The following is a 19,873-nucleotide window of genomic DNA, read 5'->3' as shown; positions in this document are numbered from 1 at the left end:
ACAAAATTTCCTAGTTTTCTGATAGCGACGGACAGGAAAGGCAGGGGTGGGGGGGGTGACATGCAGCCATGGGCCTGAGGTCAGATTGTGACCATGGCCAGCTGCTGGAAGGGTTTAAGCTTGATAATGATATGGTACAGTACGCGCTCTACCGCGTGTGCCACACCATTTTTATATATTGCCATTGTCATATCTGCTGTATTTAACATAATGCCCATAACTCAACCCTTTACTGCAATATTCTGAGTGTCAATTTAGCTCTGAGAGTGCAAAAATGGACCCAACTTTTAATGTAAATATATCCTTGGCGTTTTACCTGACAGTGACGATATCATACACAGTTTCATAGACCATCTCCATCTCTCTTCTTGCAGTAAACAACGTAACCTGTCCCCTCCTCCACGCTCCCTTTCTGTGACATTTGTCTCGTCAACCATCTAGTGTTCTCTCTCTCCCTCTCTCTCTCTCTCTCTCTCTCTCTCTCTCTCTCCCCCTCTCTCTCCCCATCTGAGTGCATATAAGGTGAGTTATGTGTGAATAAGTGAGAGCAGATTGAGTCATCGCTCTCAGTGTTTAGGAGCTGGCCCTGAGTCACCGGCAGAAACTCTCTCTCCGATGAGCCAGGCGTCTGGGCTGATGTTTGCTGGATGCCTTCGCTCAAGTCATTACCATGACGCATGAGTGGGTGAATGTGTGTGTGTGCGTGTGTGTGTGGTTGAGACTGTTGACCAGCAAAACCTGCACCACTGTTGTGGGAGGTGTGAATTAAAGTCTTTGTATTTTTGCGTGAGTGAGTGAATGAGTGAGTGAGTGAGTGAGTGAGTGAGTGAGTGAGTGAGTGAGTGAGTGAGTGAGTGATGAGTGGTGAGTGAGTGAGTGAGTGAGTGAGTGAGTGAGTGAGTGAGTGAGTATAGTGAGTAGTGAGTGAGTGAGTGAGTGAGTGAGTGAGTGAGTGAGTGAGTGAGTGAGTGAGTGAGTGAGTGAGTGTGTGTGTGTGAGTATGTGTGTGTGTGTGTGTGTGTGTGTGTGTGTGTGTGTGTGTGTGTGTGTGTGTGTGTGTGTGTGTGTGTGTGTGTGTGTGTGTGTGTGTGTCCACATTTGGGTCCATTGTGACACTCTCAGAGTTAACATAACATGAAAAAAGAGAAGTGATTCTTCTTGGAAGGCACCTGGGATTTATAGATGTATTAAAGGTCCATGCTATTACTAGTAACATTACTCCAGAAACTTGAATTTGTAAGGCATGACTAATTGTTGTCTAGAAATACAACTGAACCCATGTGTCAGGAGCGCAGATATATGCCAATATATGGAGCTGCCCGAACGGCAGCGCTAGTGGGCAAATACGCCCATATATGGAGAGGACATGCCTGACATCAGCACAAATCGGCGTCGTTAGGCAATGGGGTTATTCCCATATATGGATGTGATTGACGTTCACAAGTTCACAAGTAAGCATTTGTTAGGCACCGGTTTCTGTTGTGTGAGACGTCAGACCAGAGCTCGATCAGTGAGAGGGAGAGAGAGGATGAGGGTTGAGCGGGAGAAAGGGAGGGAAAGAGGGTAAGAGGTAGAGAGATAAAGAGAAGGAGAAAGGAGGGAAAGAGGGTGGGAGGGTATGTGACGTCTTAGACTAGAGCCCGCTCAGCACGAGAGAGAGGGAGAGAGGGAAAAAGGGAGAGGGAGAGAGGGAGAGAGGGAGAGAGGGAGAGAGGGAAAAAGGGAGAGTGAGAGAGGGAGAGAGGGAGAGAAGAAGAAAGGGAGGGAGAGAGGGAGAGAGGGAGAAAAGGAGGGAAAGAGGGTGGGAGGGTGAGAGGGACGGAGGCTGTATGTGACTCAGACCAGAGCTCGCTCAGCACGAGAGAGATGGTGAGAGAGAGAGGTGTGGGGAGAAGGAGTGAGAGTAAGAGGGGGGAGGCAGAAGGGAAAGGAGAGAGCCTATATCACCCACGCAATAACCCGGCCAATGCCGGGTACCAGAACCTGAACACGCCTGATCAACGTGTCATGAAACGACGCGTTGTCGGCGCGTTAACCAGCGCAACGTTGGGCAGGTAATAAGTATCGATCGATACTGATACCGATGTTATGCAATACAAGTTTCCAGTAGGGTTTACCTTAACATCTGTTGTACAGTAACTGTGATTCTGGGTGCAGATGCAGACTAAAATACTGTGCATTCTAATAGAGTACCAAAGTCCTGACTTCACTCCCAATACCCCTCACGGTGTTGATTTTTTGTATTGGATTTTGTATTGGATTTCCTCACAGGGGAATCTTAGGCTGCGTCATTTAAGAACTGTGTTTCAAAAATAAACAAACCACATCTGCGATTTTGTCGGCTATGTGACTCTGTTGTTTACATACATTTGATTGGAGAAAAAAAAATATTGGATTTTGGAATATGGATGAATTAGCACCTTTTCACTGTCAGTTGATACCCATATGAGTTAAATCACTGGGTGGTTTGTTTATTTTTGGAACACAGTCCTTACATGACACGCTCTAAGATTCCGTATGGGAAATCCAATACAAAAAATAACGCTGTGTGTACCCAGAGGGATAGCACCATCAAGTGGCAGTGATGTCAGACTTTATTACCTGAATTATTGGTCCTACTAATGCACATAATTAGTTCAAACAACTTAAATATAGAAAAGATGTAACATTTATCTCTTAACATTTTGTTTGTTCTACAGGTATACCCTTTCAGAAAACCCTGATTGAATCTGCCGCCTTCATTCATCACATAAGGCCTTTTCCAGGTTCACACATTCAATCTTAAAATATCGGCTGAAAATATCATTATTAGATTATTTTTCCTTCCGATATCGATTTTAAACGTTATCACATTTTTAAGTAAAGTATCTGCCAATGCTGATACGATTGACAATTAATCGTGCATCCCTAAGAGAATCAGATGTGTTACTTACCGGGGTGTCTACATGCTTTAGCGGGACCTGCGGAGTTGGAGGCTGAGGAGAGAGAGAGAGAGAGAGAGAGAGAGAGAGAGAGAGAGAGAGAGAGAGAGAGAGAGAGAGAGAGAGAGAGAGAGAGAGAGAGAGAGAGAGAGAGAGAATCATGAATCCAACTAACATGTGTATGATGGTTCCAGACAGTGTTAATACGTGTTTAACAGGCTGAAACAAACATCTGATGTGAGATTTGTAAATCCATAATCCATTTCGCTCAGATATACTCAGTAATTCCCGCGGCTTTAGTATACTGTGTGGAATGTCAAAACAAGCTCTTCATTTTGTCTTCTCATGAAGGCTGCGTTAAGACATCCACTAGAGGTCAGTAAAATCATCACATTTTGACTGCAACCCCCAAATCAAACTCACCAGGGATAAACCAAACAGGTCTAAAAGTGAGGGGGAAAAACCCGGCCTAAGCATCTTCTTAGAAGCAGCATTTCCGCTCGGTTATCAACCCTATTTGAAGCGTCTGTTGTTCCTCTTCCTGAACCAGAGTGCAGCACTGGCCACTGATGCAGCTGTATAAACCAGCATTGTCCAGGGACCCCCAGGTGTTCTTGAGGGGCTTCCAGGGGGTCCCCGACAAAATGGGTTAATAAACCATCGGTTAAATCGGTACATTGGTTATTTGAAAATAGCCGATCTAGAAGCTTACTGTAACATGCTGCATCATAAATCTGCTATAAAAAAAACAAAAAACAATGGAATATTTTGGAAATATAAATATTATATGGCACTAAATGTTATCAGACGGGGTTCCACGGCCAAATGCATATTAATTTGGCGGTCCATGTCATGAAAAGGCTTGTAGTAGTAGATGAATCATAACTACTACTGTACTACAGTGTACATCATAACGTAGTGCATGATGCATGAATGAAACGTGATTGAATGCTGAGGGCAAACAAGAGATGAGACACAATCACAATAGTCTCACGTAGCCAGACAACTATTCCACAATCTCTGAATGCTATATAGAGTCTGGAACAGCAGCTCCCTAACAGCGAGTAATGGAAACGGGCATTACCGTTCAAGAAAATATATTTTAAAATGTCATTTCTGCTAAGCAGCAAGCTAAACATGCTTATATGATTTTTATTTATATAATGATAAATGTGTGCGATGTGAGACGGAAACGGAAGTGACGAGGAGGCTTCACTTCCGCTTCATCTCGCACTCATCATTTCTATTCTGGTTTGCCAGACTGTATGCCGGGAGCATTTGACCAAATCGCGGAGGCAACAGTCTGGCCAAGCGAGACTACAATCAAAAGCACTGCAAAGGCGTTTGCTCAAAGGCACATGGGCAGAACAGAAGTCTGAGTCCTTCATTCGGAAGGCACTTCCTTCTCTCGGTGCAGCGACCTGCTGCGCTCTGCCAGTGTCTTTGTTCTGGGGATGGGACGATATGCGATATTATCGTTTATCGTGATAAAAAAACACTCACGATAATCGTATCGTGGAGATTTAATTTATCGTGATATCGTCCTCTGTCATGCACTGGGATCAATTCACCTTTTATTTGCCGAGCTGCATATCCTGTACCACTTAGTAAAAGGTACTTATAATATACGTACGTACTTGATACAGTAATTTTTTCACTCTCTGTCAAATGTCTTTGCCAAAAAATAGCGATCTACAAGCCCACAACACGTCACGTTGTGAGCTTGTAGATCAGCTATTTTTTGGCAAATGTTACACCCCAGGATAATGGATTTTGATTATCGTGATAATATTGTAAATTGCGATTTATTTTGTCACAATAATTGTGATATGAAATTTTCATATCGTCCCATCCCTACTTTGTTCTGGTCTCATTTTCTCACCCTCTGTGTCCCAGGTTATCTCTAAAGCTGTCTATGGACGAACGTAAGGAAGCAAGTCGTCAACAAGGGCTCTAAAGGAAGTTGTTGAGCACGGGAAGGAAATTCTTTTGGATATAGAAACTGACCCCTGACCACCAGAGGTGGGAAAAGTACACAGGATTTTGTTGATCTAAGTAAAAGTAGCAATGCCACAGTGCATGTTACAAGCAAATGTCACATATTAAAGATTTAGTACAAAATGTACAAAGGCATCAGGATCAAAATGTACTGACATTAACAAAGTGAAAGTGTTAAACGTTTTCAAAAATAGTAGATCTACAATCTCACAAATAAACTATCTACCGCAGGCATGCACTCAAAAATAGCCGATCCGCAAACAATGCATCACGTTGTAACGTGTGGTTTGCAGATCGGATATTTTAGAATAGCCTAAGTATAAAATAGGGCTAAAGTGGTTAATGCATATTTTGTATTAATTATGAATCTGCAAAGCAAGTACCGGTAGGCTAAATAACTAAAGCAGTCAAATAACTGTGGTGGAGTAAAAAAAAGTATGTCACATTTGCCTCTGAGATGCAGTGGAGTAGTAGCATTCATTTTGTTTTTCACGGTCCACTGTAATGACGCATTATTCAAACTAAAAAACTAAAAGAAAATGAATGAAGATCCCGATTTGTATTGGATGTCTGAATGTTGTAAGTAAAGTAAGTTGGCTGTTCACTGAGGAAGTTTTTGTTAAATGTTACATGTTACAGTATATACACACTACGATCATTTTGTGAGTGTTTTGTAAGCCTGTACGGGATGGGCATCTTCTTGTGCAGGACACTAGAACAAAAATGTAAATCAATCAATCAATCAAAAGTATAAAGTGTCGCGCCCGCTGGCCTACCGGTCCAGGCACATACCACATATGCCTGACAGCATTTCGCTGGTTCGAGTCCCGATCCCGACTACCTTTGCTCCGTGTCACTCCCCATGTCTCTCTGCCCATTCCTGTCAGTCTACTGTCCTATCAATAAATGCATAAAAGCCCAAATACATATCTTAAAAAAAGTATATAGTGTCAAGAAATTGTAATACTAAGTAAAATGAAAGTACCTTAAAATTGTACATAATACAGTGCTTGAGTGAATATACTTAGTTACTTTACACCACTGCTGATTGCCACCCAGGCAGTAACACATCCTCGTGTGTCACTTACTCACTTCTGGTACAATTCCAGGAAGTGCCACTGCATCTCAGAGGTCAAAGGTGTTTTGATGGGTCAATATTTCATGGGTCGCTATGCGCATGCACGCATAAAGACCACACATGCACATGCACTGAAGTATTAGTATACGCACCCACACTGTGCATGAATACACACAGCTGATCAAACACACACCTACACGTTAGACTTGGACAAACACTCACCTCGTTGGTTGGTTGGTTAGGCGCTTGACATGCTGTGGTGACCTGTGAATGGAACCAGAGAGGGAGAAAGAGAGAGAGATACATCAGCACAAAGACACAAAACTTCAACTGTGCAGACGACAGAACGTGGAATGCTTGATCCACAATGTTGTGTCCCTTCTTGCAGCATGAGAGCAGTTGCTGCAGTGGAGGGAGGGCGAATGCCATTACTGCTGCAGTGTCTGGCACTATTGTAATTCAATATACTCTAACTTCTTTCTTTTCTGTCTTTTAATCTCATATTTTGAGCTGTTATGGGCGCATATCTACAGTACATTGTACGGATTATGTTGATGCTTTGCCTTTATCTTGTGCAGCACTTTGGTCAACCATGGTTGTTTAAAATATGCTCTATAAATAAAGTTTAATTTGATGAACAAACACATACATGCGGATGCACGCAAAACATTGCTAATATGTCCATTATTGGACACATCACAAATCACTTAGTTTTTACTCTTATACACAGGATGTTTTCAAGCCTTTTTGACAAGCTGATTGATGGAGCTCATTTGAGCATTAACTTGTGTGTGTGTGTGTGTGTGTGTGTGTGTGTGTGTGTGTGTGTGTGTGTGTGTGTGTGTGTGTGTGTGTGTGCGTGTGCGCGCGCGTGTGTGTGTGTGTGTGTGTGTTGCGTGCGTGCGTGCGTGCGTGCGTGCGTGAGTGTGTGCTTGCATGTATACAAGCACATCATTGTAAATAACATGTGCCTGGACCGTGGACACTAAAGTGGGTGTGCGACGTGCGTGTTGCGTGGCGTCCACGGATGTTTACCGAGTGGCGAGATGACAGAGCACACTATCAGTGGACGGCAGATCGACGCAGGAAGGAAGGAAGCCGTGGTAATTAGGGAAAAACAAAAGCCTGGTCGACTTGGAGATGCTATCGTCACGCCGATCAGAGCCAGTTAGCGTGGATAACATCTGATTCCAGTTCGCTCTCCGATACGCGTGGCGGCGGCGGCGGCGACACACACCATTAGCGGCGATGCCGTTGCAAGCTCCGCGTTTAGCTGCACGAACCATGAAGCCCTGTCAATGCGTCCATCAATCAGATGATGACACAAAGTAAGTCATTCAAATGATGAGGTTGGTTGCATTGAGTCGTCATAGAACAGTGGTCTAGAGCAGGGGTCTTTAACCTGTGGGTCGGGCCCCCAGGGAGGTCACCAGATTATTTTGAGGGGTAAATGGTAAAATGGTAAATGGTGCATTTATATAGCGCTTTTATCCAAAGCGCTTTACATAGATTGTGCATTACATTCACCCATTCACGCACACATTCATACACCGGTGGCGGAGGAAACCATGCAAGGCACCAACCTACTCACCGGGAGCAATTAGGGGTTCAGAGGGCTCAAGGACTCTTCCACATTAACTCAGGGGGAGCCCGGATTCGAACCGGGAACCCTTCGTGCTCTAATAACGGTTTCTCTACCCCTGAGCTATGCCGCCCCATAGGGGTCCCCAGATGATTAGCTTAATGTGAAACATTGTTTTCTCACTCAAAGTTTAAGTCTATAGAAGGTTTATGCACATTTCTTAAGTGACAATTTAACACCTTTTAACTCTTCCCACGCTTTGAACGTTAACGTTCGCCCCATTTTTTACAGAACCTCGATGCCAATACGGCGCTCGTTCGGTTCGTTCGTCTGATGACTGTAAGCTGATGAGGGGTCGCGCGGCCGTCTACTGTAAACACATTTTCCGCGGTGATGGTGTAAAAAATCCATTATGCGTTAGATCAACGGAGAACAATTCACTTCCTTGTTGATTTCCTCCGGCTGTAAGGCTCTGTGGCCAGTGACTGGTCTTCTTCTTCTTCAACACATAACAGGCAAATTCACATTCATTCTCGCATGACGCCGCCCTCTGCTGCCTGGCAGACCAAAGTGCACTATTGCACAACCAAAAAAATAAAAAATAAATAAATAAATGTCTGTCTGTCTATCTACTATAACGTCGCCAAGGTAAGCCGCTTTTTGATGGCGCCAGACCCAATAAATAAATAAATAATCTGGCAGTAGGAGAGTTAATACCTCTAAAATGAAAAATTAAACATTGGCCAAATTGTCAAAAATTAGAGGCAGAAATTGTGAAAATAGCAGATCTGCATGCTCACAGACTCAGAGGGAGCTTGTTCTCAATTAATTGCGTGCATGTATGTACAGTTCTGTACGTGCACATTTGGGCCAGTTATCATCTGAAAACTAAACCGTAACATCATCACGTACAAATGCACAGAAACGATAGGATCTGCTCTACATGGACATCGCAGCCAGTTTCTCCTGGCTGCAACACCGGAGGCTGTTATACTGCACGAGTTGTAAACAGCACGCATGAGCCGGCTGGCTCATGCGTGCTGTTTACAACTCGTGCGGTTCCCGGGGCTGTTGCTGACACACACATATCAGTGGTAGAACACCCCCCATCCCCTCATTCCTCAAAGCAGGTCCACCTGCAGAATACCTCACTTTATTCACAGCTGACGGGAAGCTGTGTGTAGTGTATACTGTACTCGTGTATACTGAGTATTGTGACCGTACCACTGACAACGACGCAAAACTCCGAGTTTTCTGAGAAAGAGAAAAAACACGAGGGGTGCATGTCCACCAGGCCTGGAATTTCATCATTTTAGGGGCAAGGCCACTTTTTGTAAAAATCTTTAGGGCACAAAGGCCAAATGCCAGGGCAGGAAGGCCATCAAATAAAACAAGATTTTAGTCCATTGAAAGAATTTGTTGAATTTCAGGGTTTGGGATGATAACCTAACCTAATCTACAGTGAAATAGATAAATGATGTTATTTACAATCTGATCCATGCTCAGCCCTGCACCAATCAAAGTCACAGGACTGGTTTAAAGATGGGAACTCGGGGGACAAGAAAGAGACGGAGGAGACGGCCCAAAACAAGCCTCAGTGGACCGAGAGGAAAACACAACCGCCGGCAGACGTCGGCGTCACACGACCCGGCGTTCCCTCACGCTCGCCTCGTCTCGGCCACATGACTTTGAACGCGCCGACCACAGCACGGTCTATCGGAGTGATGGGGTTTGTACATACAGCTATGGAAGCCGTGGTGCGAACTAATGCATGGCGTTTTGCGCTTCTGAAGACCAGAAGAATAAGACCTACACTTATGTGTACCCTACCCTCCTTAGGCTGAAGCCTGTAAAATTATACAGTTCAGCTAATTTCTGGACTGACTGTACTGGCGAGAGTGGGGGAAGTGTGGGTGTGTGTGTGTGTGTGTGTGTGTGTGGGGGGGGGGGGGGGGGGTAAATGGCTGTTTGATGAAACCAGTTGCAGTGGTTTTCAAACATTCAAGGACCCCTAAATGAAGTGCATTATGTATTTTGTATAATTGCCAGGGAACCTCACACCCCATATTTTGTGTTAAAACTATTCCAAATGTTTCACATTTGTGTCAAGATCTTTTGAAAATAGCAGATCGGCTATTTTCAAATAGCCTTTACTGTATACAGATGTGCTGTTTCATGTCTTTGGGCTTTACTGCTCTTTTCCTGAACATTTCCAGCAAATGCAGTTTCTTTCCCTGTTTTGCCTTTCACATTTTTATGGAAAATGCAGCGTATTTTCGCAGAAAACCATAAATGGTATAAGAAAACCCTCCATTCATCCCATTAAAAAGCAGAATCCACCTTCATAGGTAGATTTAAACTTTGAAATCAGAGAAAGCTTTGCAAAAAACAAAAAAAAAGCAAAAATAGCTGATTTACAAGCTCAATGTTCTGCCAATCCACTCGAAATCTACTGTCTTGCCAATGGCAGGACGTGTGAAGTTTTGGAATGGCACATCTGTATATCTAAGGTTAAAGTGGTTAAACTGATTCTGAAGCCATGTGAGCTCATTTAGTTGGGGACCAGCTGGAACCCCCTCAAGGATGCCTGGGGGGACCCCTGGACCCACTACTTTGAGAACCACTGCGTTAATAAGGTCTGTATCTGTGCATGGCAACTATTTCTCAGCCTGTCTGGTCTCCATCTGAAGCCATTAAGATATGCGATGTGTAAACCCACCTAACAAGCGTGGCGTCATTTGTGTACCCGAGAAATGACTTCAAGTGTTCATGTTTCATGTCACCTTCAAGGTGCCAAATCTCTACTATCTGTATCTGTACACACACAACCTTTAACCCATTTAGGCCTAGAATTATTGAATGCTTTAACTATTGAAAAATAGCAGATATACAAGCTCACAGCGCTGCACCGAGTGCCACGCTGCGAGCTTGTAGATCTGCTATTTTTGAAAAATGTGTGCAAATCTTTGAATATATGTATTTTTAAACTAAATATTTTGAGATGCGGGTCCGTGGCCAAATAAATATCAGTTTGGGGGTCCTTCACATGAAAAGGTTTGAGAACCACTGACATACTAGTCTCTCAAAAACAGACTAACTGAGCTCCAGTTATGTGAAAAGGACCTTTTCTTTGATGATGATTGCTGACATAGAAACATAAGGTTTTTCCAAAAACCATAGAAGGATTCAAAAGACACTTATAGAATTGGGTCAAAATTCAAATTTTCATGATTTTTTCAAAAATAGCAGATCTACAAGCTTGCAGCGCAGCACTCGGTGCCGCGCTGTGAGCTTGTATTATCTTCTATTTTTCAATAGTTAAAGCATAAAATAATAATACACTATTGTGTAACCGTTCTAAATAATAGTTGTACATGTTTTCTGCAACACAGCATGTTATGCCCCTGTTTAACTTTGTATATGCCTACAAAGTTATCCCATAATTTCTGCTACTGTACAATAAGGTATCCTTGGTCTACGTATGTTGATCTTTGTGTATGACCTGAGTCTCTTTCTATGAGAGAGAGTTAGGGTTAAAGAGTGAGAGCCCTAGTTTGCATGAACAAAACAGGGGCTTTTTAATCTCATCCAGTCACGAGGGGGGTCTGTGAAGCCGCAACGACCGGTCAAAGAATTTAAAGAGCCGCACAGAAGGGGCCTCCCTCCTCTCACAATCTCAGGCCAGGGTTTTTGAACCTGACCAATATACCAACGGCAAAGGTCACATATCTTAAGTATCTGGAGTAAATTGGTTGACAAAGAAATCAACTCTAATCATATACTTAAACCCTTAACCCCATATACCTAGTTGACCTGGGTACCCCAGGACTTTGGTCTGCTCCTTTTTTCCCCCTCAACAACAAATCTCTTAAAATAGCAGATCAAACAGCAATTTTTGCTGAATCTTCACCCCCAGAATAGGGACACTATAAAGTTCGTATGGTTAAGCAAGGTGTGAATAATGTTTACGACGTGTCAATCCCACAAGGTGGATTAAAATCGAGTCTGACTGCAGTTCACCTGTTTTGCCCATGAAAGAGAGAAAGTGTGGCTGGTGTTGTACATCATTCATGCGCTGGATTTCAATAAGAATAACAATACAAAGTGCTCCCATTGGATCTACCATGCTCCGAATTCCTCAGGCGCTTCTCCGGCGCACATGAGAACCGCTGCAGAGAGCCGATGGCAGTCTGCCCGAGAAAGTAAATTCTTCGCTTTGAAACGCTGGGGCCAAATAAGGATCGCTCCGACAGCACTTTGGAGAGCTTTCCATGTCAGACAGGGTTTCTGTTTGACTTGGATAGTTAATACATGGTTGGAAGCTCTGTGATGGGTCTGCGTGTGCGTGTGTGTGCGCGCACTGGGGGCGGACGATGTGTCTTGTTTTGACATTTCAACGCGATGTCGAGTGTGTAATGCTAATCCCACTGTATCTGACTGGGTGGCAGAGCGGCTGGCGCGGGCCAACGCAGGCAGCGTCCGGTGCCGGTGTCGATGACAAAACATTATCAGATGTACAGTACGTAATGTCGAGCACAGTGTGAGAGCTCCGCCAGTGAAACGTTTTACCCAAACTGAACTCTGCATAAACATTCTCTGTTTAGACAGCTCTCCAAGTGTGTACTCAGTGTAAAACCCTGAGTGTTCATTTGACTCTGAGCGCGTACAAATGTAACTAAAAGGACCCATAAGGGTTCATTTGTACAGTCTAGGAGTCAAATGGATACATTGCACTCTCAGAGTTACAAATGGATAAATTAACACATTTGTCACTGTGTGTGAGTGTGTGTGGACCGAGAGACAGAGAGAGAGTGAGTTTGTATGGGTGGATGCACGTGTGAATGGATCAGTGCATACAGTAAGTGCATGCTTCCGTGCACAGAAACTGCTGTGCGCAGGAGAGAGCATGCCCAAGTGTCCATGTTTGTGCAGTCTGTCTAAATATTAAACGGACAACGGAGACACGATAGCCAAAAAACTCCAAACCCCTAAAACTCCATCCAAGTGAAGGTCTATGTCCCCTCACTCAGCACATTGTTACCTCTAAGTTAATCCTAACCCTTACCTTAATACCAACTCAGACCCCAACAGTGGCTAGAGTGGCTCAGGAGGTAGGGTGGCTCCCCCCGGGTTAGTGTCGAAATGCCTTTGAGCAACACACCAAACGCTTAACTGCTCCCCACAAGCAGTTTGTTGCCTTGGGTAGGGGCGGCATAGCTCAGAGGTAGAGAAACCGTTGTTAGAGCACGAAGGGTTCCAGAAAGGGTTCCCAGTTCGAATCCGGGCTCCCCCTGAGTTAATGTCGAAGAGTCCTTGAGCAAGACTCTGAACCCCTCATTGCTCCCGGTGAGTAGGTTGGTGCCTTGCATGGTTTCCTCCGCCACCAGTGTATGAATGTGTGTGTGAATGGGTGAATGTAATGCACAAACTATGTAAAGCGCCTTGGATAAAAGCGCTATATAAATGCACCATTTAACATTTTGCCTTGCATGATTTCATGCAATGAGTAAAACTGGTAAGGTGCTTTGAATAATACCATTTACCCAACAAAACAACCCTTCTTCTTCTTTCGCGTATCATTCTCGCATGTCCGACTCAGTGTCGTGCAGCCACGCACTCGTCTCTCGTCCCACTTGGAAGAGGCCGGAACCCTAACCCCAACCTTACCTCAGGCCAACGCTACCCCTTTACCCCTTTACCCCCAACGCCAACACTAACCGGGCCCTGGGAACATAGCACCCTGGGAATGTATAGGACCCTGGGAACATAGCGATGACACCTATTTCTGTCAACGCTATCAGAGGCCAACAAACTAGTCGAGTCTTTCGGGTGCATTTAACTTTCCTGTGATTTCAGACACATGTGACGAGACCACAAAGTGACAAGAATATTCCTTTGAAGTCGTTCTCGCCGCTTTGCAATTGTGCTCCGCAAAAAATAAATCCCCCTCGCTCAACAAAATGATATTCTACCAAGCAACTAGTGGCCCGAGCCTCTGTTTGATGAGGCTACCGGCTAAATCCTGTGGATTACGCAAAGGGGGGCAATTTCGCATGAGAACAAAATCACTACCACATGGTTTTACGCACCATAAATAAGCATAACCTTTTTTTTCTACCAACATGCACTGGCATTCGGCTCTATGGTTAAATGCAGCATAGTGAAAGTCATAAGTATCCAAAAATACTACATATTCAAGTAAAGTAGAAATACTCAAAAGATTCAACAGTGGGTCCGGGACCCCTAGGGGGTCTGCAGAGTTTCTACAGGGGGTCCTCCAAATCTTTGACTGATAGAAAGTTATTTTCTCCTTTTTTTCATATTGAAAACTTGAACCCTGTTGTCCATATTCAGAGAACTTTAGCCAAAAATAGCAGATCTACAAGCTCACAACGCGAGGCAAATGAGCTTGTAGATCGGCTATTTTCGGCAAAGAGCTTTGATGTAGAGGGGAAAAAGAGCAGACTAAGCACAGTGAAAGTGAAAGGTCAAGTTTATTAAGTATTGATGGTTCAAGTGGTTAAATATCTGAAAACACAAATTGACATGAATCCAAAATACACTGACGATTGTCAAACAATTAAACTATATGGAGGTTGTGGGGGTCCCTGCTTCATCTCTCTCTCTCTCAACTAAGGGGTCCTTGGCCTGAAAACGTTGAAGACCCCTGAATTAAGCGCAGCACTCAAGTAAATGTACTGTGTTACAGTCCACCACTGAATGTTGCCAAAGCAACCTCATAGCACGAAAGCGTCCGAGGCCACGGCCCATAGGGGGGATAGGGGGGTTATCTGTTTTTGAAAGCCAAAAAAAGTCACACAAAGTGCTGGTAAAAATGTGGAATGGGAGAAAATGACTCTTCCTACCAACATTTGTATTACTGAGCTACTTCAGACTTCAGACGTCAAGCTTCGGCATTTTTTTTTTTTTTTTTTGCAGTAAAACAAGTATGCTTTTATCATTACTGGCCTGAGTTGAACTTGGACAATGCTAATGGGGCTGTTACAGACCATGTTGAGCCATCATTCAGAGGTCACATTTAACCAGAGCTGCCCACAGGATGTTTTCACTCACTTGACCACTAATAGTAGCACGGTTACGCAAGACGAAAGGCAAGCACAGGGCAGGCCAAGCCCAAGGCTATGCATACAACACATACATCTCCTACCGTATTCGCATGTAATCCAGGCAGGGGCGTCACAAGGGAGGGGGGGGGGGCGGGTAGTGGGACTGAGTTACTAGGGCCCAAGGTGGAGGGGCCTTAATTATTTTATACTTTAGCTATTGAAAAATAGCAGATCTACAAGCTCGCAGCGCGGCACCTGCCGCGCTGCGAGCTTGTAGATCTGCTATTTCTGAAAAGTCGTGAAAATGTGTGCAAATCTTTGAATATAATGTATTTTTTTAGGCAAACAATTGTAACTCCAATTTTGCTTCTGGGGGTCCCTGGAACTGAATATTTTGAGATGGGGGTCCGTGGCCAAATACGTATCATTTTGGGGGTCCTTTACATGAAAACGTTTGAGCACCACTGATGTAGACTTGCACACATTTTCATGATTTTTCAAAAATAGCAGTTCTACAAGCTCGCAGCGTGGCACTCGGTGCCACGCTGTCGCTGTGGAGCTTGTAGATCTGATATTTTTTCAATAGTTAAAGCACGAAATGTGAGTGAATCCTTGTAACCAGGGCCCAGAACATGGTATGACACGTTATTATTATTTACTGTATGTATTCTATTCTCACACTTCCTTCACCAACCTTGTCATACAATTTGTGGGTTTTATGCAAACCATCCAACTAAGCTAAACTAAATTAACCATATTCAAATCGAAATGTGTCCAAGCCCAATTCAAGTCTACTCATACAACATGGAAGGCTACCGTGGAAGGCTTCCTACACTGTAAAAGTGACTCAGGAAGCTACAAATGTAACCAAATGGACCCTTACACACACTCAGATTTGACTGTGTACAGTATGTGCATATATTCCACATTGACACTGCACGCAGTGCTTTCTTGAATACTAAACCGTCGAGTCAATATATTAAATTGTAAGCCAATACTAATGTCAACCAACTACTTAAGAATAATCGAATCGAAATGTTATTTCCCAAGCAGTTCTTTGGATTAGTAATACAATAGCCATAGCAAATTGAATCACCCTGGTGTCAGATCTAGAAACCAATGGTGCAAACCACAGATGAATTGATGCTGTAATGCAGCAGGCGTGCAGTCAGATGCCGTGGTGGACACTAAGGAAGTACATTTACTTGAGTACCGGTCAGGGACGTGCTGGCCATTGGGAAAAGCGGGACAACTCCCGAACGGCTGGTTCATTCCCGGCCGGTCCAGGCCGGCCATTAGGAAAAATAATTAAATAAAATGTTGGCCTTCGTTCCATTTTGGGGGCTGGGTGGCCAACAAAGTAAATCGTCACTGTCGGGCAGAAACCTCGTATCTCCAAGTTTCACATTTGTAAATTTTTCGCAAAGCAAAGCCCTGCTTCATCATACAAGGCCGTCGCACAAAAGTAGTGAAAACAGCAGATCTACAAGCACACAACGCCTCGCACCGTGAGGCGTTGTGTGCTTGCAGATCGGCTGTTTTCACTAGTGTAAATCATTTTTAAAATGATAAATACAAAACAAACGGTTTTGGACATACAAGGTTTCCACCCGACAACGACGAAATATAACTCATGTTATTGGCCCACTGGCTTGTCACTTGTCATGATCTGAAATGGCAAATCTTTGAGTAGCAGCAGCGCTATAGAGAGAGATCTCTCTATAGCGCGCAATGAGGGCCTCTACAACTCTTTTTCCTGGGCTGAATCAGGGGCCCAGCACGTCCCTGGTTCCGGTCCGTGAGCCTACTTAAGTAAATCTTTTGAGTAACTGTACTTGAGTATTTACAGTATACTCATGACTTTCATTCCACAACATTTCAAAGACAAATAATGTCCTTCTGACTCCACGACATTCCTAGGAAGGGGAAGAAGAACATCATGGATTAAGCACTCTTAAGCCCTATTTTAAGTATAGTAAAATAGCAGATTACGTTTTAAAATGTATGTATTTATCAGACTCTCTTATCCAGAGTGTCTTACAATAAGCAATGTAAACCAGATCTAATATTAAAACGCCTCAGGGACGACAAGCGACGGTCGTGCCATGTCTTGGCCATCTGGCCAGTGATGTATATCGGACCAGTTACCCATATGGAGACCCCGGGTATCCATATATGGAGATCCATGTACTGTATATGGAGATATGATGTGAGAGCCCAAACATGCTTACTCAGTTATTCGTTATGTGAAAGTCCTATGACGTCTATGACATCTGACATCATACAATCCCTTTTAAGCCCATACATGGAGACCCCTGTCTGTAGAACCAGCCACACAGATATGGGCTGTCTTGGCCATATATGGATTTTGTTGTGGCCGATGAGGCCTCAATATATGGGCATTCCCATATGAAGCCCTGTTAGATATGGGCTTGATATTGATGACATCAGGGGCATAAAGGGGATTCTGTTAGAGTGGTTCCCCTGACATCACAGTGATGTCAGAGCATGATGTCAGAGTGGAAAACCCATAGACCGTAAAAAGGTGTACACGTCCAGACGTCCAGACAGACGCATGTGCCATTTCACATACTAAACTGCAACCTTCGGTCGCAACAAGATACACAGCTAATTCAAGATGCAATAACACAATCCTTATAGGCCTGGCCAATATATTATGTACAGTATATTGTTGTTATTTTTTTGCTTTTTATCCCTTTTTCTCACATTGTACATTTATGTGTTCCTTACTGACTCACTTGCCAGTGAGGAGCCCCCACCGGGAGGATGTGGAGCCTTCGCCCTACTCCTCCCGCCCAACACTCCCCGCTGACAGGTGCCGCCCCAGCCCGTATGTAGCATAGATTTCCTGCGTTGTCCGGAACTGCCGATCCGACAGTCCCACGTCAAACTCGGGACTGAGTATCGGCGACCCACCATGCGCAAGCAGAGAATGTAGCCCAGCTAGAATGTAGCTCATTGAGGAGGGCAGATATTACATTATCTTCTCATAGCATAACTCTAATGCCATTTGATGGAAATCTGTAGAAACATCTGCTTGTTAGCACTTGTTTGGTTCAACTGACCTTAAACTTCACTTGCTGTGACCGCTGCCTTGCGTCCAACACTGTGCCGAGTGAATGCTAAACGTTGTTTTTTCCTCGACTGTCAGTATGGTACAGAAATAAGTTGCCGGGCAGGCCCCATCTCCCTGTAATTCACACGTAGCCGCCTCTCAAATTAAAGTCATCCTCTTGTGTGGCTGCATGCTGAGTGCTATATCCACCCCCGCTCACTACCATTTTTATGACACTTCACAACACATACTTTGGGGCCAAATTAGCTGGAGAAGGGAACCGCTTTCTCAGTTCTAGCTTGTACACTATGTTGATACACAGCAAAAATGCTCAGTGTTAAAGGTGCTGCAAGTGACTTTTTTGTAGTTTTTGTATCCAGTGTCAGTGGATGTTGTTGTTAAAGTAAGTAAGTTAAATAGGTTTATATTCTGATAGTATTCTTTGCTATAGTGTTTTTTTTTTCAAAGGTCTCTCCAGGTCTTTAGTAAACAGCAAATACATGTTCAGGTCAGGATAACAATTTTATCCAGTCAGGGGAGACAACTCATACAGGACAGAAGATAATAAAGAAATGTAAGTAATAATACAATACATGAGTTCTCTCTCCGGACTGGATTAAACTGTCCAACCTGAAAATGTATTTTCTGTTTACTAAAGAGCTAGTGAGACAGGGAGACACCCCCTTTACTGAACAAACACCCGATTACTATAAGAAAATCGTTGTTGGGTGGAAACCTCGTATCTCCAACTTTCAAATTCGTATGTTCTTTCGCAAAGTAAAGCCCTGCTTCATCGTACAAGGCCGTCGCACACTAGTTTAAATCATTTTTAAAATGAAAAATGCAGAACAAACGATTTTGGACATACAAGGTTTTCACCCGACAACGACGATATAGAGCTTTAACCTTTTAACAAGCCTCAGAAGCTTTCAAGTGTGGCTCCCGATCTGCTATTCTCTGCTAAAAGTTTTCCCTCAGAATATGGATCCATGGTTTAAGTGATTTGCCTCTGGGGAGTCCTGTGAGGTTTCAGCGCTCTAATGTGCAGACATGAGGCGATACCGAACTGTCCAGAGGGACGGGGAACTATTAAGAAAGACAAGAGACAGTTTAAAGAGGGATTGATCGACTGAGGAGAAGCCAGACGTGCCATTAATATCACTCGTCGAGAGACGTCTTCCGTTTTACAAAACACGAAAAAGGAAGCGTGATTTAAGGCTCCCTCGGTCACGTCAAAACATTCTGGGCACGGGAGAAGGAAACGGTAGATTTGTTTCTGGGGACATAACTAACACGAAGCAGCGGTAGAGCGGTGTGATCCTTAGAGGCAGTCGATGTGAGATGGTCAGTGATTGATGGGTAACAAAATAAACCGTTGTTCTTGTGATGACTACAGTATGTTCCAATGAATGGCAAACAATTCGCTATGACAACATAATTTGATGCGGAGACCTCCAAATATCAAAAAGAATGTCTTTGGATGCTTCGAATATTATTCTTGAATTGCGAAACACACAAAGGACACGCAAGTCGGAGTTGATTTAACTCAAGGAAACTGTACAAATGGAACCAATTGGACCCTTATGCGTCCATTTGGTTCCATTTGGACACTTTCAGAGGCTCCCTGTGTACGGAGAAGGTAAAACTAGTTGAGAACAGGTTCAGTTGTTCTATAGGACACGTCCGGAGCCAAACCCAGCCAGGAAACAGCATTCCATTTGGTTGTTTTGACTAGTTAGCGGGAGACAGGACACACAAGGCTGGTGACCCCTTGACCTTTTCATGTTTAACTGCCACCCTAGTGTTAGCTCAAGGTCGGAGGTGAAGAATGGCCGTCATTAGTCAGCAACGCCTCTCAAAGGTGTCCGGCTTTGAGTGTCAAACCCACGGCCGGGGGACAGAGGGACGGAAGAGACGAGGACAAGTGGACAACGCGGAGACATGGACAGGAATTGTAAGAAAGAGAGAAAGAAAGAAAGAAAGAAAGAAAGAAAGAAGTATAAAACACGCAAACATGTTCTCAGATATGGCTCTACTTTGCCCTTGACAGTGGCTGTCAGACAGAAGATGCTGTTACGCTCAGAGAGAAAACACGTGTGTGTGTGTGTGTGTGTGTGTGTGTGTGTGTGTGTGTGTGTGTGTGTGTGTGTG

The 19,873-nt window shown here is 44.0% G+C and overlaps 1 protein-coding gene across 1 annotated transcript in view; it reads right to left on the bottom strand.

Moving 5' to 3' along the window:
* Positions 1-19,873, bottom strand: part of LOC308280147 (tensin-1-like) — a gene marked incomplete at both ends in the record, with an annotated part of 185,650 nt that overhangs the window by 82,626 nt on the left and 83,151 nt on the right. The window contains 1 exon segment of the mRNA XM_080720408.1: positions 2,934-2,975. Coding sequence (XP_080576534.1) covers positions 2,934-2,975 — 42 coding nt within the window.

This window comes from Nannobrachium achirus (assembly GCF_963921795.1).
Source record: "Nannobrachium achirus genome assembly, chromosome: 24".
Taxonomy (NCBI): Eukaryota; Metazoa; Chordata; class Actinopteri; order Myctophiformes; family Myctophidae; genus Nannobrachium; species Nannobrachium achirus.
This window is presented reverse-complemented; position numbering and strand designations above follow the sequence as displayed.